The 20,985-nt window shown below is 46.7% G+C and overlaps 2 protein-coding genes across 4 annotated transcripts in view; both read right to left on the bottom strand.

Moving 5' to 3' along the window:
- Positions 1-20,985, bottom strand: part of PWP1 (PWP1 homolog, endonuclein) — a 753,749-nt gene that overhangs the window by 64,918 nt on the left and 667,846 nt on the right. The gene's annotated exons all lie outside the window — the stretch shown is intronic.
- The window catches only part of ABTB3 (ankyrin repeat and BTB domain containing 3), a 338,029-nt gene that overhangs the window by 7,363 nt on the left and 309,681 nt on the right, over positions 1-20,985 (bottom strand). For all 3 annotated transcript variants that reach the window (XM_050749650.1, XM_050749651.1, XM_050749652.1), the window contains 4 exons: positions 16,175-16,280; positions 11,049-11,151; positions 9,252-9,333; positions 1,777-1,845 (listed from right to left, as the gene is read on the bottom strand). In XM_050749650.1, coding sequence (XP_050605607.1) covers positions 1,777-1,845; positions 9,252-9,333; positions 11,049-11,151; positions 16,175-16,280 — 360 coding nt within the window. The remainder of the gene's footprint in view (positions 1-1,776; positions 1,846-9,251; positions 9,334-11,048; positions 11,152-16,174; positions 16,281-20,985) is intronic.

Below are 20,985 nucleotides of genomic sequence, written 5' to 3'. Positions count from 1 at the left end.
GGGGACTGGAGGGAGGGCAGGGTGGGCCCGGGCAGCTGCTTTGTATTCAAAACCCTTCTGTATGATTGAAATGATTTAAATGTATATTCCTTATTTTTAGTTAAAATTATTTTTATTTATTTTTATTTTTGTTAAGGCTAGGCAAATGAAGCAGTGGGAGTGGAGAAGGAACACAGAAATTCATAACTGGTTGTGATCAATTTGTTGTAGACAGCCGGGTGCAGTGGCTCACGCCTGTAATCCCAACACTTTGGGAGGCTGAGGTCAGGAGTTCGAGACCATCTGGCCAACATGGTGAAACCCCGTCTCTACTAAAAACACAAAAAATTATCTGGGCATGGTGGCAGGTGCCTGTAATCCCAGCTACTCGGGAGGCTGAGGCAGGAGAATGGCGTGAACCCAGGAGGCGGAGGTTGCAGTGAGCCAAAATTGCACCACTGCACTCCAGCCTGGGGGCAGAGTGAGACTCTGTTTAAAAAAAAAAAAAAAATTAGTTGTAAACACCACCGCACTTTTGTTTACAAACGAGCCCACATCCTTGAGACTAAAACCATCAGAGGAGTAGTCCAGGGAGACAAGAGAGTCACTGTGTGTCCATGTGTGTCTGCATTTGTGCGTGTTTGGGTGGGGAGAGGGTTACCACGGGAGGTTTCACAGAGTAAGAAGAAAGAACAAGTGGGCCTGCAGTGAATACATAGTCCTAATCACAATCACTATGTGCCAGGCATTGTTCTAAGCACCTTAACAGTTTTTTAAGATCCTCTGAAAAACCCAATGAGGTAGATAGTTATCCCCATTTTACAGGCGAGGAAGCTGAGGATTTGAGGTTAAATAACTTGTCCACAGTCACACAGCTCAGAAGCTCTAAAGCCTGGATTTAGACAAGTCTGGCACAGCATCCGTGTTGTAACCACTGTGTGAGGTCTGCTCTTGAACAGTTGATTGTGTCCTGACATCTCTCGTCAGCCAGGCACCTGGATGTCAGCCAGGCACCCTGGACGTCAGACAACTGACCGTGATCCTGGCTCTTTTTGCTGAGGATTAATTGGGGGTGATTTTTGGCTTCTGGTTCAAAGTTCCCAGTTTCGATTAGGAAAATGAACAAGATTTCCACTTTTGGCAAGGAACAGGAGAAAATCTTGGCTTTGGACAAAATCAGGCAGAAACAAGGCTCCTGGATAGGCGGGGCTAGAGCTAGTGGAATTACAAGAGGTGGACAGGGGGCGGGGGAGAGTGAAGGAAGCAGGTGTGAGCTGCCTGACTGTGGGATGCTCAGTCTGAGGAAAGCCCGGAGGAGACTGTAATCTGCCCTCCACTTCTGCATCTTGGAAGAACAGACAGTGTTGTGATGAGGGATGTTTTTAGGGGATATAATATTTTTATAACTGACAAGGGAGAAGACGTCATCTAGGATATTTCCTGATGATATCACTATTAGAGCCTCAGCTGTAGCCTCAGACTTTTCAGTCAAATTCCTTCCCTTCCCTGCCCCGCTACCACCAATGCCAGTTAAAATTGGGTTTCACTCAGTGGCTACTGAAAGCAGTCGGGCAAGCAAGTGCACTAGCACCCCAGCCTGCCAGGGAAGGTCTCTGATGAGAAGTCCTTCCTGTCTGGGAGGACTGAGGAGTCAGGATGGAACAAGAGCCCCAAGTCTTCATCCAAATGAAAACCCAACACGGGTCCTTCCAGACACTTCCTTGCACGCTGGCGACCTCTGGTGGTGCCACTCACCCAAGGGACTTGTGACAGCCACCACCAGGATGGATCCCTTACCTCCATGATCTCATTGTTCTTAATGAGCAGTGACTCTGGGCCACCGTAGTAGAGATACTGCATAACCAGCTGGAAGAAAGCACAGAGAACAGTGTCAATGGCAAAGACACATCATCTTAAAGCCATTCGGTGGATGTCCCAGCTCAGGCTTAGTTCCTGAGACCTCTAGGACATCCATTCCAAATGGTTGCCCATTTCCATGTCACCAGTGACCAAGAGCTCACTACTTTAAGGGGGAGAAGACTGTCCGTTTTGAACAGTTTCATCAGTCAGATAGTTTGATACCATGTTGAAACTTGCCTCCATATGGTTTCCCACCCCCAGTTCCATGCCCACCCCCAAGACCAAACTAAACAACCCTAAGCTACTGCTCCTCATGACAGCTTTTCCATGTATGCCTGATAATCACGGGTTCCTCTCCCATCTTCCACCCCAGTTATGCTGCGCGGAACTGCTGCACACGCGGTGTGGCTTGAAGAGCCTGCACCAGAGGGTTGTTCCCTGCTAACATGGCCCAGTTTGACTCAAAGCCACCTGTTGAAGTCCCAGAAGGTGACTCTGGGATGCCACAGGGCCATCTGCTTCTTATTACAATGTGCTGAGCCCCAAGGCGAAGCCATGAGGGGTCCAGGGTTTCTGTGTATCACTGACGATGTCAATGGCCCTAGCCCGGATGTTCTTTATTCATGTGACTCACGATGCCCAAACAGCAGGCAAAGTTTCCAGAGCTTTGCAAACTAGTGTCCCTTGAATGGAATGGGGCCCATGGATGTATCTGACTTTGCTATCTTATCTCCTACGACAACTGGGTGTTAATTTTTTAGGTGGTTTGTCCCAGTCCCAGTCTCCTTCACTTCCTATTGTCTTTGCGTGTGTATGTTGGGGGTGGGGGGAGATGGAGTCTTGTTCTGTTGCCCAGGCTGGAGTGCAGTGGCGCAATCTTGGCTCACTGCAACCTCCAACTCCTGGGTTCAAGCAATTCTCCTGCCTCAGCCTCCCAAGTAGCTAGGACTACAGGCGCACGCCACCACGCCCGGCTAGTTTTTTGTATTTTAGTAGAGACCGGGTTTCACTCTGTTGCCCAGGCTGGTCTTGAACTACTGAGCTCAGGCAATCCACCCACCTCGGCCTCCCAAAGTGCTAGAATTACAGGTGTGAGCCACCACGCCTGGCCCCTATTGTCTTCTACCTGCATGCTTGACAAACTCACTTTACCTCCCTGGCTCTCAGGCAGCTGTGTGGGTGAAATCTAGACTGGTTTCCTCCCTTTTTGGGGTACTTGTAAAATGAGCCTAGACTGGGCTGTCCTCGATGGTCCCTTCAGGCTGACAGTCTGTGACCAATATAGGACACCGACTAAGTGCAATGAGCCTGGAGTTGGGCTGCCTCAGTTTCTGATCTGGCTCTGCCACTTAAAAGCTGCGGGACCTGAATTAAGTTAGGCTCTGTGTGTCTCAGTTTCCTATCTGTGGAGTGGGGATAATGTTACCTTCCTCATGGAATTGTGATGAAGACTAAACAAGTCACTGCACAGTACAGGCCTAGCAGGGGCCTGGCACACAGCAAGCCCTCTGCAAATGTCAGCTCTTTAATCTTCTCTGAGACTGAAACATCTTGTCCTTTGTTTCTGCTACATGCTGCCTTGTTCTCACCCAGGCCATCTGAAAGCCTTTGCGACTGGCCTCAGACTGCTTTTTGCATGTGTGTTTAAGTTATTTTTAAAATACTGTTTACAGCTTTATTGAAATTCTTATTTATCATTATTTTAGACAGAGTCTCATTCTGTTACTCAGGCTGGAGTGCAGAGGTGTGGTCACAGCTCACTGTAAGCTCAAACTTCTGCGCTCAAGCAATCCCCCCACCTCGGCCTCCCAAGTAGCTAGGATGACAGGCACGCACCACCGTGCCTGGCTAATATTTTAATTTATTTATTTTTATTTTGAGACAGGGTCTCACTCTGTCACCCAGGCTGGAGTGCAGTGGTGCGATCATAGCTCACTGCAACCTCTGCCTCCCAGGCTTAAGCGATCCTTCCACTTCAGCCTCCTGAGTAGCTGGGACTACAGGTGTGCACCATCACACATGGCTAATTTTTGTATTTTTTGTAGAGACGGGATTTTGCTATGTTGCCCAGGCTGGTCTTGAACTCTTGAGCTCAAGTGATCAACCTGCCTTGGGCCTTCCAAAGCACTGGGATTACATGTGTGAGTCACCATGCCTGGCCAAAAGTTGCCTTTTATGCTCAGACCACTCAACCGCTTGCCTGCATCAGAACCTCCCACCCTCTCTTCTAGTCCCGTGCTTTTGCCCACACTGTTCCCTCTGCTAGGATGCCCTCCCCTTCTTCTGCCTACTGAGCTCTGCCCGCTCCTTCTGGATCTAGTCAGTGGTCATCTGCAGTGGAGCGGCTCCTCAGATCTCCACCCCACCGCAGGTCACATCAGGCAATCATGCATCATCCTCGATTGCAGTGTTGTTTCTCACTAGAGTCTGAGGGCACAACCAGGTCTTGCCCATCGCTGTATCCTAGGGCCTGGCACACAGCAAGCAAACAGCCTGCAGTGTGCACACCCTGCCCATAAACACGAATCCTCGCCTCTCTGTGTTTGACTCTCCCACCTACCGACTTTGGGCTCTTGGGACCATCTGCTTGTCGCAGAGATGGTGGTGGCACCTGAGGATTGTGAAATAACACAGCATTGTTTACTCTCCCCTCTCCCACCCTGATGGGTCATAAGCATTTAAAATACCAAGTCAGCAAATGTTGAAATTGGGCCTTATTAAAATCAATTTATTCACCTAGCAGTTTCCATTTATAAAGGCTAAACGAATAACAATAAGAGCCATAATAATGACCGCCCTGAACATTTACAGAGCATTTCTCTAGCACGCGGTCTCAGGTAGTCCAGGTGGGGCTGCTGACTTGAAATACTGCTCCTTAGTGGACGGAGATCCCGGGGCCAATGCCATTTAAATTGGGCTGGCCCGGGCTCCTTCAAACTCTGCCGGCACAAGCCTTTCTGCAAGGGGGTGAAACGAAGGCTTATTAGGCCGGCGGGCCTGTTCGTGGAGTTGTTTTTCTTGGCAGTTGCCAACCTGCAGGAAGCAGGGATTCAAATGGCACCCACAGCCTCGCGGAGGCCCCCACTTCCAGGTGCAGCCTCAGCTGCGTCCGGCCCCTGCCGCCGGCGTGTGATGTTAAACAGACTTGGGGGAGGAGACCCAAAGCAGGCTCATTTACTCAAATTCTTCTGTCAGCATGGACTGAAGTGAGCCGGCCCCCTGGGAGCCTCCTGCTGGGTCGTATTCAGCCCTCCTTGGCCTATTTCAAGCCACAAATGAGGCTTTTCTTCTTTTATGGGGAAAGGGCGGGAACATGGAAAAGTCCCCAGGGCCTGTTAAATCTTCCCTTCCCATTACAGTAACGTGAGTCTAATGTGGCCAGGAAACCTTCCCCAGTCAAAAGCAATTACAGGCCCCGGGATTCCTCCAGGGACTGCCTTTTCCCATGGAGGTCTCGTTCGGTGAGGCTGCTTGGCAAACATTTATTGAGTGCCTACTATGAGCCAAATTCTTATTACAGGAACCTCCCTAGTTAGTCCCAGGCTTCACAGTGTAAGCTCCCCCTTCATGAGCACTGGGGGAGCACACATTTTCCAGCTTCCAGCTCATGCTCCAGACGAATGGGCTGGAAGATTCTTTCCTCAGGGCTGGGTGAGTTTAGCGGGGGCCCCAGGTGCCCATAGAAGGGAGGAAGTTAAGAGAACAGGTCTGGGAGTCGGCCAGGCCTGGGTTTGAACCTCAGCTCTGCTAGAAGCAGCAGTGGGAACCTGGGCCGCTTACTCCGCCTCTCTGAGTGCGTGCCCTCATCTGTAAGGTGGGGATTATGGCTACCTCGCAGGGCAGCTGGAAGGATGAAATGAATGAGGGGCAGCAGTGGTTCTCAGAGACAGGTCCCAGAGCAGCAGCAGAAGCACCTGGGTTCGTGTTAGAAATGTGAATTCTGGGCTGGGCGCAGTGGCTCACGCCTGTAATCCCAGCACTTTGGGAGGCCGAGGCGGGCGGATCACCTGAGGTCAGGAGTTCGAGACCAGCCTGGCCAACATGGAGAAACCCCATCTCTCCTAAAAATACAAAAAAGAATTAGTCAGGCATGGTGGCAGGCGCTTGTTATCCTAGCTACTCAGGAGGCTGAGGCAGGAGAATCGCCTGAACCCGGGAGGCGGAGGTTGCAGTGAGCTGAGATCACGCCATTGCACTCCAGCCTGGGCAATAAGAGCAAAACTCTTCTCAAAAAAAAAAAAAAAAAAGTGAATCCTGACGTGGTGCATATGCACCATGGAATATTATGCAGCCATAAAGAATGAGATCATGTCCTTGGTGACAACATGGATGGAGCTGGAGACCTGAACTTATCCATCTCATGCCTGTAATCCAGCTTCATCCATGTACTGCATCTATGTTCTCACTTATAAGTGGGGGCCAAACATTGAGTACACATGGACACAAAGAAGGGAACAATAGCCACCAGGGCCTGCTCAAAGGTAGAGGGTAGGAGGAGGGTGCTATACTTATTACCTGGGTGACAAAATGATCGGAACACCAAACCCCCATGACACACAATTTATCTAACGAACTTGCGCATGTGCCCCTGAAACTAAAGGTTAAAATGTGAATTTTCACACCTGCAGAATCAGAAACTTTGTTTGGGGTAGGGTCCAGGAATCTGCATTTTAAGACATTGTCTGTGTTTTAACAAGCACGCCACCCTTCTCCAGGTATTCTGAGAGCTGCTAATGTGTAAGAAATGCTGTAACTGAGAGCACAGGTTCTCCAACTTGGTTGCACTTTGGGATAATGGGAGGAGGTGGGAGAGACCTCAAAATGCTGATGCCTGGGCCCCACCCCTAGATTCTGATTTAATTGGTCTGATGTATGGCCTGGGCATTGGGAATTGTCAAAGCTCCCAGGTGATTCTAGTGTGCCTCTGAGGTTCAGAACCACTGGCTTCGAGCCTTACACACAGTGCTCAAGACCTGAGAACTGTTCTTACCCTCAGCACGTTCCCATTTAGAAAGGGTATTCTAGAACAATGTCCCCATGCTTTGCTACCAGGCAGGCTGGGTTCAAATTCTGGTTCTATCTCTTAACTAGAACTAAGACTCTGGGCACATCATTTAGCTTCTCTGGGCCTCAGTTTCTTCATCTATAAAAATGGGAATAATGCCACGCACAGTAGCTCATGCTTGTAATCCTAGCACTTTGGGAGGCCAACCAAGGTGGGTGAATTGGTTGAGCTCAGGAGTTCGAGACCAGCCTGGGCAACATGGCAAAACCTCATCTCTATAAAAAGTACAAAAATTAGCTGGGTGTGATGAAATACTTCTGTAGTCCCAGCTACTCAGGAGGCTGAGGTGGGAGGATGGCTTGAACCCAGGAGGTGGAGGTTGCTGTGAGCCAAGATTGTACCACTACACACCAGCCTGGGCCACAGAGCCAGACCCTCTCTCTCCCTCTCAAAAAAAAAAAAAAAAAAAAAAAAGAATAACATTCCAGATAACACGTGTAAGCACAGATCAGTGCTTCACTACTCATGGTTCCACAAACATTTCCTCATCACCCTCCAAAGCAAAGCCACGGCTGCATGGAACCCAGCTTTCTAACCCAACAGCTGCCATTCAGGAAAGGGCTGTGACCACTTTGCTCTCAGTAGAAAATGGTGCGGAGGGCCTAGGGTGAGGGGACATGGGCACTTGGATGTCTGGAGTATGCCAACTCCTCAGGCCCACCTTGGGGCTCCAGCCTCCTCACTACTCTCCTGACCTCAGGAGGACAGCTCACCCAGGCTTATCTTATCTTTGGAAACTTTTTTTTTTTTTTTTTAAGATAGGGTCTTGTTCTGTTGCTCAGGCTGGAGTGCAGTGGCACGATTATGGCTCTCTGTGCCTTGACCTCTCAGGCTCAAGTGATTCTCCAGCCTCAGCCTCCTGAGTAACTGGGAATACAGGTGTGTATGTGACCACCCCCAGCTAATTTTTGTATTTTTAATAGACAGGGTTTTGCCATGTTGATCAGGCTGGTCTTGAACTCCTGGGCTTAAGTGATCCTCCCACCTCAGCCCACACTGGCTTCCCAAAATGCTTGGATTACAGGCATGAGCCACCGCACCTGGCCTGGAAATTTCTTTCATCCTTTCTCCAACTCCTAGTCCAAAGGAACCTATTCTATAGAGTCTTATGCTTAGTGGGGAAGTGGTTTATCGGTTATGGCTTAGAACTACAATGACCCACTTAAAAATTGCCATGATGCAGCAGATGTGAAGTTGAAGGTTTTCTCATGTTGTCCTACTTGGTCTCTGCAAGAACCTGGGACATGGAGGTGATAATGAATGGCATGAATTGTCTCATCGACCCTCTTAGAACTCAATGGCCAGCCTGAGTCTTACCCACTTGGTACTCTTTCCAGGGCTGTCCTTCCTGAATTGAACTGGAGGAGAAACAACTGCCTGTCAGCATTCTATAAACTCTATCCCCAGGTCACCCACATTGTCTTACAAACCCTGGAAGGTGGGAAGACAGCCTGGTGGGACCCAGGGGCCTACACAGCCTTCATGTGCCTGGAGGGTCTTGGAGCTGTAGAAATACAGCTGCAAAGCTGGCTGCGGAGTGAGTGAATTTCTCTTAGCTGCAAGAACATTGTTGCAGGGCAGAATTTATGAATCAGGCATAACTGAAGGAAGGTGGAAAAGAGGAAAAAGCTGCGGTGCCCCTCAGAAAAACCACATAAACCAAAACTCATTGTTCATGGCACGAACTCCCCCCAGAGAGAAGGAGACATGGTCATGTCATCTGGCCTTGGACGAAGAAGCCTTCCTTTCCTAATTGGGGTAGATTTAGACTGATGCTAAAATGATACAAATTCCCTAAGAGCACAGCAGCTCCTGATGACGCTGGGCTCAACCAAAGTTTTGGGACTTCGCACATGCTGTTCTCTTTGCCTGGAATGTTCTAACCAGCTTTCTTGAGCCCTATCCTTCCTGTGGCTCACCAACTTCTCAGCCTTGGATGTTTTGACTCATAAGACCTCATCCAGGAGGTTGTCTTTATTTCCCTTGGTCTGAGTTGCTGCAGCACATTGTCTCACTCCTCTAGAGTACCCTACTGTATACTGTAATTGACGAATTACTCAGTCACCGCCCTCCCTCCCCAGACTCTGAGTCCCCAGGAGAGGACATCCTTTATCCTTGTGTCCCCAGCCCTTCGCACAGTGTCAGGCATAGCAGGCACTCAGTTAATGCTGCAGGGATGAATGGATGGAAACGGAAGGGGCACTGTGAGCAGGGGCCAGGAGTTCAGGAGACTTGACAGCTCATTCTAAGGACTTCTCCAAGTGGCCAATCCTCAGGCTGAGGATCTGAAGCAACCACCTGTGCCCCATGCCCACCAGCACAGAGTCCAGGCTGCACCAGGGCTCACCTGAAAGATGGAGTATTTCACATAACCGATCTCTATGCAGGTGCTGTCATTTGTTGGCTTGCTGGAGAGGAGTGCTTTGAACCTGAACAAGGACATAAAAAAGAGATAAAATCACACACAAATCCATGGCTCGCAAAAATAAAAAACAAAAATAAAAAAAACCCAAAAAACAAACAAACAGAAAACTCAGCTCTCCTGACAGTAGAAAGACTTTGTTTCTTCCCCTGCAACTCTGAAATATAGCAGTGGTATATCCTTACATTTCTTAATTTAAACCCTCCTATTATACCGTAGTCTAATTTGAAGTTAAAACTCTAAAGTTAAAAAACGCTGTTTCGAACAATTATATTCATTCTCCAACTGGTGATTGGAAAAGAATAAGTGCTTGTTAAACCCCGACCATCTTTCAGGGCCTGTCACGTGGCCGCCACCTTCATGGCATCTCTCCTAAGCCTAGGGCTACGGCTTCACTCCCTCCCCTCTGGTGCCCATGGAACACGATTTGCTCCATGAGGGCAGGGACTTCAGTGGTTTCTGTCTCTGCTACATCTCCACATCCTGTCCCAGTATGAACCTGACACATCATAGATATTTAATCAATGTTTGTTGACTACCTACTCATCTCCCTTATGGGTGATTTTCTGTCTTGGATTTTCAATGCACTTTCCTGCCCATCAACTAAACTAAAAGCTCTTTGTGGGTAGAGATCTTATCAATGGAACACACAGATAATATGTTTAAGAATAAGCTGATACGTATCTGTTTTTTTAAACTCATTTTTGAAATTATAGATTTACAGAAGAGTTGCAAAGATAATATAGAGAGTCCCTGTTTACCCCTCACCCAGCTTTCCCTAATGTTAACAGCTTACACAGCCATGGTACCTTTGTCAAAACTAAGAATCTAACATTGGTACAATATTGATCTGGTTTGTCTACGGTGTCATGACTGAAAACTATGTAAGGGAAAACATATTTTTCTTGCGGTGGCAAAGCAGACATCTGGGGTTTGTGTTTGGTTTTGGTGGGCGGACTGGAGATTCCTGGATGCTTTTAGAAATGCAGGGAGTGCTAGTCACACACATTCTCTTAGCAAACTTCCTGGAAGGGAGTTCCATTTCTGGGTTCCCGGTGTCCTTACCCAACGCAGGTACCCCCTGCTCACCACCCAGCTGGGACTCTTGCTATTCTTCATTTTGGCATCATTCTCTCCTGCCGCCTCCTCATTTCAGCATCAATCTCTCCTCTGCCCCAGCCTCACTCCTCCCTGTTCAGGTCTCTGGACAATATGGTTCTAAACTGTCAACCCAATCTCTACTCAAAAGGAGAAGAAAGGCAGTTGCAGAGCTAGCAGAGAGGGTGAGTAGTTCTTCCTATTGCTACATGATACTACTGTCTGTTAACTCCACAGTTAGGGAAAAGTAAAGTCAGGACCTGTGTATTTCAGTGACTTATGCCAAAGTCTGTTCCCTGACATTTGGAGAGTGGCAGCCTCAAGGCTCCTATGTGTGGGGTCTCAGGTTGTTCACTGCTCAAGGCCGCCTAGCCGACGGAGCCAAAATCTAAATCCATGCTCTGCTCCCAAACTCGGCTCCCCCTGCCTCCTTTATTTGCCCAGAGGAGAAGGCACCTTGTTCTAGGCTGTTTATGCTAGCAGCTTCCCTGTACTCTTGAATTCTTGATTTTGTTAAGATGATCTGCCAGTTCGGTGAAGAGACCACCAAAAATGACTTCAAAAAATAGTGATAGCAACAGCCAAAGTCATAATGCAGCTGCTTTCAAAACCGATGATACATACCTTGGAGAGGCTGTAAATAACAGCACTTTGTGAGCATAAAATGGTCTTCCTTCTACCAGAAAGGTAACATCAGACATTTCTTTATTGTTAAGAAAATGAGGATCTGGAATTGGAAAGGGAAAAAAAGGTAGCTTTAGTGGAAAAAAAGATGAAGTTTAGATTTATCTTGTAGAAGGTGCAAATAAGAGTGAGCAAGGAAATCTTGGTGATAAAATACTCATTGGCAAGACAGCAACCAAACAGCAGACAGGACTAATTAGAGGAACAGTCAAGCCACTGAAATTTAGTTTTTCATAGGAAATCCTTATAGCTTATTTGTGATTAAAAGTAGCATTTCCCCAGAGAAGATTCACCTATAGCTAGAGTGAACTTTTCAGGTGTGAAAGGTAATCACCCACCTACCTTGTCTCTAAGAATGCCGCTCATCATAACAGCTTACACAGCCATGGTACCTTTGTCAAAACTAAGAATCTAACATTGGTACAATATTGATCTGGTTTGTCTACGGTGTCATGACTGAAAACTACGCAAGGGAAAACCTCTGCTGCTCTCTCTCAGGGCTCAGCGCCCTCCCTGCCCAAAGGAAGTGGTTTAGAAGAGCTGTCCCCTGGCCACTGCATTCCAGGTGATTTAAGTCCAAGCCTTTCTCTCCCGGGGTCAGTGACAAATGAGCCAGTCCCCTGCCCTCATTTTCTAGAATAAAGATTTAGCTTCTACTTACTGAGCACTTATGATATGCAACCTGGTTGCACATTATTCCCACTGTGCAGTTGAAGAAACTGAGGCACACAGAATTTACAGTGACTTGTTCAAGCTAGTGACTGGTGGAGAAGCTACGATTCGAACTCGGACATTCTGATTGGATGGCCTGCTTGGTTAAACACTAGGATCCTCCAATTTGCCTGTCATTTCAGCCCTTGAGACCCGAGGCTCCTGAAGGTGCCAGTCTGTCCTCAGCTCAGCACTTCTGTCTTGTTGAGAATATCCATCAACACCCCCTGTCCTACGTTTCTTGAATCTTCCATTTCCCTCCATTGCCTTTGATATTACCCTAGTTTGGGCCATATCCTCTCTTCCTGGGAACTCACAGGAGCCTCTGTTGGTCTCTCTGCCTCCACTCTTGGCCCCCTCAATCTGACGGCCCACCTCACTGCAGGCGCCATCCTTCCTAAAGCTAGCTCTGATCATGCCACTCCCCTCCTCTGCTACAGATCATTCAATAACTCCCAAGTGCTCCCAGGATAGAGTCTAAATGTCTTAATGAGGTTACTTGTGACTGGGTTTCACTGCCTTCTCTGGCTTCTCCCTGTCAAACTGTGTGTGTGCTTGAGCTATGGGTGGCTCTCAGTTCCCCATGGGTGCTATGTGCTCTCTCCCCTCTGGGGCTCTGCACTCATTGTTCCTTTACCTAAAACACCCTTCCAGCCCCTTCCAAACCTGGCTCATCCCTAGGTGGTCTTCAAGTTTCAGACATACTGATCAGATGCCCTTGGTCAGTAAGCCTTGCCAGATTCCCCCACTTTCCCCAGACCCAGTAGCCCCAGCTGAGTTCCCACAGCATATGCACCCCTGCTGTAGCCTCATCATGCTATGATGTATCCACGTCTGTCCATTTCAAACCCTTTCATCTGTGTCTAGTACAGAAAGGTGGTAAAGTGTAACAACAGTATGGGCTCTGAGGCTAGAAATCTCAGCTGTGTAACCTTGGCAAGTTATTTATCCAGCCCATGCCTCAGTTTCTCCTTCTGTAAAATGGAAATTGCAGTACCCATTATACTCCATCACAGAGTAGTGAGGAATAAACGAATGAGTGAATTTATGGAGAGCACTTAGCAAAGTGGCTGACAAATGAGTATCCCTCAATAGACATGACCATAATACTATTTGTAGAGGTTCAGTGGATGTTTTTTGAGTGAATGAAATAATGCCTTGACTCCTGTTGCAGAAACTTGTTCTAGGAGGCTGCCGAGGACCCGGGGGCCCTTCTTAGCCTGTAGGCCCCTTTGTTGTTGATGGGCCCTTCCCCAGGGGTCCAGGGGCTGTGCTGAAATGAAACCCCACTGCGTCCTCTGGCTGGATTTATGGGTTGTCCTAAACTATTGAGGGCAGGACCAAGCTCCTGTCTTCCTGGGGGATGTGAACACTCAGCTGTTGGACTCACCCTGTCTGTCTGTACCTTGGGGCCCTGGCCTGGCTGCATTTTCCCCAGACTGCTGTAACTTGGACCCAGAATTTGCCTTCCAGACTGATTCTCTTCACTCAGACCCTGAACCCTGTGCTGCTCCAGACGGTGATCCTGGTGGTCCTCCACTCACCTTTCTCTGTCGGTACAGAGCTGCCTCACTTCTTCTCATTTTTTTTTTTAAAGGCTCTTACTTTAAAAATATCAGAAAAGCATAAACAGTAAAAATCACCTGTGTAATCCCACTTTCTTTAAACATTTTAATTAAAAAACTCCCCCCAGAACTTCTGAAATGATCCAGATAAAGGGAAAAGAGGCTGCAAGGGAAGGTCTGAGAGTTGACGAAAACTCATTTCTTCACTTGACTTTCTCTCTGCTCAGTAACCTGCCTCCCTCTGCTCACCTATCACACCCACTGTTCATCTCCAGCCAGTTCCCCATTCCTGCTTCCCAGACTATTAATATCCTTTACTTTCACTTTTAACACTCTCTCCCAGAATTCACTGGGAGGGCAAGAGGACACCATAACACACACACACACACACACACACACACACACACACACACACACACACACACACACACACACCAGTGCTCTCTGATTTGCCACAGTCCCCACCACTCCCTATTGTCTAGCGCTGAACCCATTTCACTCATTTATATCACCTGCCTAGTCCCACAGAGATGCTGGTTTGAGATCCTTGTCACTAATCATTCTTGTCTTTTCTTTAAAGCAGGTCCCTAAAGAACCACTATTTGGCAACCTTTAGTTATGCTAGCTTGAGCTGCTGGACTGAAGACACAAAATATACCTGCTCTATATTCCATTCATTAATAATTACATGATGCTTTTTCTTTCATATCATGAGCTTTGAGCCTCTTAGGTCTGCCTTTTCTTTTCTTTTTGGTGCTAACCCTTGGAATTCTAATGCTTGGGCTGAAAACCAGGAACTTAAATTTTAAAAAAAAAATTTTTTGAGATGGAGTCTCACTCTGTTGCCCAGGCTAGAGTGCAGTGGCATAATCTTGGCTCACTGCAACTTCCACCTCCCAGGTTCAAGTGATTCTCCTGCCTCAGCCCCCTGAGTAGCTGGCACTATAGGGATGTGCCACTGCGCCCCGGTAATTTTTTGTATTTTTAGTAGAGACATGGTTTCACCATGTTGGCAAGGCTGGTCTTGAACTCCTGACCTTAAGAGTAGTGAGGAATAAATGAATGAATTTATGGAGTGCACTTAGCAAAATGGCTGACACATGAGTATCCCTCAATAAACGTGACCATTATAGTAGATGCTCAATGGATGTTGATGGTATTTGATCTGCCTGCCTCGGCCTCCCAAAGTACTGGGATTACAGGCATGAGCCACCATGTCCGGCCCAAAATCAGAAACTTTTAACTGCTAGTGAAAGAAACTTCAGCAAATTCAGGAGGAGAAAATGTTCCCTCCCAACCTGTAGCTAAGGGAAAGCAGATTTTATGCCACTGAAACTGACCTGGCAAAAGTTTGCTCTAAGGATGGTGTCTTATGAGGCACCGAGACATCAGAGATTGTTGCTGTGTCCTGGGAATGTACCCCTCACTCTCTAACGTTTGCTAACTTGACTGGTCTTTATAACGTATTGCCCTGATAACATTTTAATTAATACCTATTTCCTATAAGGGAGAAGTACTTGTGACTTGGGCACATCCCAGTTTTCCCCTACACGTGGTCAGAAAGATAGACAGCCTTTGACTCAGCTGCTAAAATTTTCCATTTCAGCAAAAAGTTGTGTCTCATTTAAATTAACAAGTTATTCAAGATGGGAACAAAAATAACTTTAAAATAGTCCCATGAATTCAGCCTTTTAATTAATCTAAACTGGCTCATCCCTTTCAAATTTTGCTAAAGAGTAGAAATTTCAGTCTTCTATTACTCAGATGTCCTTCAACTTTATTAGGAAAGAGAAACAGGAAGTAGGAAAGGTCCCCAACCTATCTAAGGAAAAGGAATCCTTTATCTTTAATATTTTATAACTCTCCAGGCAGCAGGCAGACAGTCTCTTCCAACAGAAGGCTCATGTTTCAGGCCTCAAAGCAACCTGATATTCCTTCTCCTTTCTGTAGGTTGATCAACCCGGTTGCAACAGCCCCAGGATCCTCTGAAAGAACCTCGTGCCTGATGGAAAGGTTTCTTCTGAAAAATCTCAGAAGCTGGGACTGCAGAATGACAAAATTACGGCTTCTGGGCACACCTGGGTTCAAGTTCCAGCTTCACCCCGTACTGATATTGCAGCCATAATGTAGGATGAGTCACAGTGCCTGCCTCTTGGGGTGGCCTGAAGATGACTTGAGATAGGGTAGGTCAAGTGCGTGGCTGGAGCCGGCACAGTGAACGCCTCCCAGAAGAAGAGGTTATTGATACTGTCATGGGACTTCTGAGCATCCAGCCTCTGCAGCTCAGGTATGTCCCCTCATATTTTTATGGGGGTGTGTGTGTGTTGTGGGGGCTTTATTCTCCTTTTCTCTTATTTCCCTGTAGAAGGATCTCCACTAGAGGAACAGCCCTGGCTCCTCACTGTCTCCCGCTCATTCCTTCTTGGTGAGGAAGAAGGACTTTTAGAGGGGGGAGTTTGGGGGACAGAGCTGCCATGTGCAGTGTGGCCTTCTTTCAGGAGCCACCTGTGCAGCAGATGTGTATGGAATCAGGAGGTCTTCCGCAGCCCCCACTGTCTGTGTCTAGGGGAGAAAGTCCCTTTAGTTGGCAAATCTCCTTGTCCACATTCCCAAGGTATGTTCTCTAGTGTCATCACACAATAAAGGAGAAATTCTGATTTCCCCTGGCCTGAATCCTGAACTGACCTTGTTTGCCCTTGAACCCCCTCCCTCCTTTTTTATGGCATTCTTTGGCTCCCTATCCTTAAATCACAAAGCAGCAGCCAACACAGGCCCGGGGGAACCACTCACCCAAGCGTGAGGTCTGTTTCCGTTTGATCTCCGTGAGTTTGGGGATGGGGTAGGGCCCGTAGCAGTGTGTGAAGATGACGCACAGCTGCTGGCTGATCACTTCGTTCTGCAGAAAAGAAAGAGGAGGTCATGATACTGGGGGCTGTGGCCAGCCTCAGCCAAGCTGTGCCCCAGGAATGCATCCCTCCAGGTGATTAGAGCTCACACATTTACTGCACGCCACAGGAGAAATCCTCTGGGGTAGCACACAAGCCGTTTGCACTCATGAGTCCTGGATTTACTTGCTCTGTTTTGTCCACTGTCTATTTCTAGTGGGTTCACTGGTGAAGCTTAAGAAATTTGCAATTAAATTCTTTTCTCTGGCCCTCATGATTCGCTACCCACTGGAAAGCAGGTTTTTGTAGTTCATAGAGAAAGGAAAGTAAGGTTTTACCCCAAACCCACCTTTACCAGTACTCTAAAATTCTGTAAGCAATGAATTCTCCTGAAATTAGCAGGATTTCAGGAGAATTATCCTGAAATTAGCCCTTTTGATCCTGTGGCTGTGCTCTCCATTAACGAGACAAATTCTCCTGATTCAGCTTTCATGTGAACTTGATTCTGGTGCTGAGGCATTTCCGGACCCAGAAGTGCTCAGCTGAATCATTGGCTCCAAACAAAAGGTGGGAAGGAGCTGGTTCCGCAACCCCAAACTACAGCTGCCCTTCACTGCTGGGGACATGGGAGCCTGCTTCTCCTTGACCCTCATCGTGCATTGATCTCTTCCCACTTTGCAGCCATTTCCTTTCATTAATCTCCCTCCAGCTGCAGGTGTATAGGAGGAAAAATGAAACACAGCATTTTGTTTCTATTTATTGGAGAAAGGGTGTTCAAACTAGGGGCTCAAAGGGGTCACATTGAAAAATATTTACAATAGATTAAGGAAGAAAAGTAGGTTACAACACAGTTTGTACCAGGTCTTTTGGAAATAAAACCCTCTACAAATATATTTGGATTGACAGATATGTATAGAAAAAGATCTAAAAAAAATAGAGTAGTTACCTTTGGGTGAGATGAGGATGTTTTTTCTTTTACTTATATTTTCTACAACAAACAAGCATTGCTTTTGTAATAAAAACAATAAATATTCTTTTGAATTTTAAAAGATGGGTTTGGGGCCACTAGTGATGTGAGTGGTTCAAGCTGTTCTTAAATCTACCCACTTCATTGTGTTCCCAAGGCAGAAGCATACAGCTTGGCATATAAAAGATAATCCAAACCCTTCAATTAAAGTAGGTAGATCACAGAAGGAACAGTGTCACCTCAGATGTGATTTACAGGGGCATAATCATACTTGAAGGACAAAGAGACTCAACTTTCAAAGATGAGGCTTTATAACCAGAGGGCATTCAGTGCTCCCCTCACTTAATACTCCTAAAAATAACTGGCTACCAATGGGCTTAATGCAGTTCTTCTCGAAGTGTGGTCCCTGGACCAGCATCACCTGGGAGCTTATTAGAAATGCAAATTCTTGGGCCTTGCCCCAGACCTTCTGACTTAAAAACCCTGGGAGTGAGGTCCAGGAATCCGCATATTAACACATTTTCTGGTGATACTGACATTCCCTTAAGTTTGAGAACCACAGGTTCCATGCACTGAAATTCTCTCATGGGTCTGACCTGGGCTGTGGGCTATAAATTTGTTTCCTCTGGCCTAAAGCCCTGCCACCCAAAACGTACTTCATAGACCACGAGCAGCAGCATCCTCTGGGATCCTGTAGGAAATAGACACTCTCATTCAGGCCCACTGAATCAGAATCTGCATTTTTAACACACTCTGCAGCTGACTCCCATGCACATTCATGCTTGAGAAGCACTGTGTGGTAAGAAGAATTATGGCTTTCTAGAAGACTGCATGCCCTAATAACCCCTGGGACTGGGATTGTGAACACATTACTTTACATGGCAAAAGCAACTTTGCAGGAGTAATCAAGGTTAGTGCTTTAGTCCATTAGGGCTGCTAACAAAATACTCTAAACTGGGTGGCTTATAAAGTGCAGAAATTTATTTCTCACAGTTCTGGAGGCTGGGAAGTCTAAGATCAAGGTGCCAGAAGACTCGGTGTTTGGTGAGGGCCCACTTTCTCATAGATGGTGCCTTCTAGCTATGTCCTCACATGGTAGAAGGGGTGCTGAGGCCCCTCCGGGGTCTCTTTTGTGGACCTACTCACCTCCCAAATACACCACTTCCTAATATCATCACCTTGGGGGTTAGGACTTCAACATTTAAATTCTGGGGGGACAAACATTCAAGAGCATAGCAGTTCCTCATGAGTCAACCTTCAAATAGATTATCCTGGATTATCTGGGTGAGCTCAAAGTAATCACATGAGCCCTTAAAAGTAGAGGCAGAGAAGGACTTCAGAAGGGAGAGGGGAGAACAAGATGACAGAGATCCCAGTCTGAGAGGGACTTGATGCTCTGTTGCTGGCTTGAAGATGGAGGGGCCACATGGCAAGCTTGTGAGGGGACTTAGGTAACCACACTAGGAGTTAAGTGTGACACCAACAGTCAGCAAGGAAGTGGGATCTCAGTCCTACAGCCACAAGGAACTGAATTCCACCCAAAACATCTGAATGAGCTTGGAAGCAATTCTTCCCCAAAGCCCCCAGAAAGGAACACAATCCTGCTGACTCCTTGATTTTGCCCTTGAGATCCTAGGCAGAGAACTGAGCTGGGTCACACTGCACCCAGATTTCCAACCCAGAGAAACTATGAGATAATAAATAGGTGTTGCCTTACACCTCTAAATTATGGTCATTTGTTACTGCAGCAATAGAAAACTAACACATCTCATCTAAAGTTTACATCTATTGAACTATATTTCATCACCTCTGTAACCCAGAGTGCCAGACACATGGTGGACATTTGATAAGTACTGGCTGATCATAAAAAAGATAAGACTTGTTATCTGCAAAAATGCTTTGTACAGACTGTATTATGAATGTTAGGGATAAGTCTCACTTGTCTACACCAGGGTGTGTCTCATGCATCTTGCTGGTGAATCAGCTCCCATCTAATTAACTCTGAGTGAAGTAATAAAACCTGTTTCCTGGACTCTTGTGCCCTTCAGAGAGGCCTGTACAGTCTGTAGACTCTTCTGCACGTTTTTCTTTTTTGGCAGACAGTGGTGGTGGTTTGATTCGATTCAGGAGGTATTGATTAAACATGGAAGAGGTGTCCTGCAGTGTGAAAGGCACTCTTTTGGGGCCGCAGAAGCAGGCAAGGCAAGACCCCTCCTCTGCTGGAACTCACAGTTGACCTCTCTTTCTAACTTTAATGTGTACTGTATCACCTGAGAACGGAAATATAAGGGCTGACCATACTTGTTCCGAATGGACAATCTTCAAATACGTAACAATGGTCAGGGGGAGGTGCAACTCCCCACTTTTTAGTTGAGGGCATTGCATGCTCACTGCATTCCAAAGAGGACAGTATGGAAAGAGGGGAAGAGAGGAAGATTACAGTAGAGAAACTTGACAAACACTGCCTCAGCCAGGTGGCCCAGGTCAACAACAATAGTGATAACTCACCTTGATGGAATGTGCCCTTGATAAGATGTCTTTCTCTCTGGGGTTTCCCTCTGAAAAATCCATAACCCCAGTCTAATCATGAGAAAAACGTCAGGCATATTCCACTAGAGGGGCAGCCTACACAATGTTTGACCAGTACTCCTCAAAACTTTCAAGGTCACCCCAAACAAGGAAAGTCCGAGGAACCGCCTCCATCAAGTGGAGCCTAAGAGAAATGACGATGAAGTGTAATGTGGTATTCTGGATGGGATCCAGTAGCAGAATAAGACACCAGGTACAAACTAAGGAACTCTGGCTATTTCTCAAAGAACTACAAATAGAGTTACCATTCGACCCAGTAATCCCATTACTGGGCATATACCCAAAGGAAAATAAATCATTCTACCCAAAAGACACCTGCACTCACATGTTCATTGCAGCACTATTCACAATAGCAAAGACATGGAATCAACAAAGGTGCCCATCAGTGGTGCACTGGATAAAGAAAACGTGCTACATATACACCATGGACTACTATGCAGCCATGAAAATGAATGAAATCATGTCCTTTGCTGTAACATGGATGCAGCTGGAGGCTATTATCCTAAGTGAATGAAAGTAGAAACAGAAAACCAAATACCCCATGTTCTCACGTGTAAGTGGGAGCTAATAACTGCGTACACATGGATATAAAGTTGGGAACAAGAGACACTGGGGACTCCAAAAAAGTGGGGAGAGAGAGAGGGAAGGAGGCAAGGGCTGAAAAGCTACCCATTGGGCCCTATGTTCACTATTTGGGTGACGGATTCAATTGAAGCCCAAACCTCAGCATCATGTGGTATATCCATGTAACAAACCCACACATAAACCCCGTGAATCTAAAACAAAAACAAAAACAAAACCCTAAGGAACTCTGAATAAGGTATGGATTTTAGCTCATGATAATGTATCAATATTGGTTCATTATTTATAACAAAGGTATCTAGTAATATAGCCTATTAATCATAGGGAAAAGTGAGTGAAGGGGTATATGGGAACTCTCTGTACTATCTTCTCAATTTTTCTGTAGATCTAAAACTGGGCCTAAAACAATAAAATCTATTTTAAAAACCTTGTGTGGTGGTGCATGCCTATAGTCCCAGCTGCTTGGGAGGCCAAGGATTGCTTGAGCCCAGGAGCTCCAGGCCAGCCTAGGCAACATTGCGAGACCCTGTCTTTAAATTATTTTTTTAAAAAATTGGCTGGGCCTGGTGGTGCATGAC

This window comes from Macaca thibetana, chromosome 11 (genome assembly GCF_024542745.1).
Source record: "Macaca thibetana thibetana isolate TM-01 chromosome 11, ASM2454274v1, whole genome shotgun sequence".
Taxonomy (NCBI): domain Eukaryota; kingdom Metazoa; phylum Chordata; class Mammalia; order Primates; family Cercopithecidae; genus Macaca; species Macaca thibetana.
The sequence above is the reverse complement of the archived record's forward strand: the minus strand, read 5'-3'. Positions and strand labels throughout refer to the sequence as shown.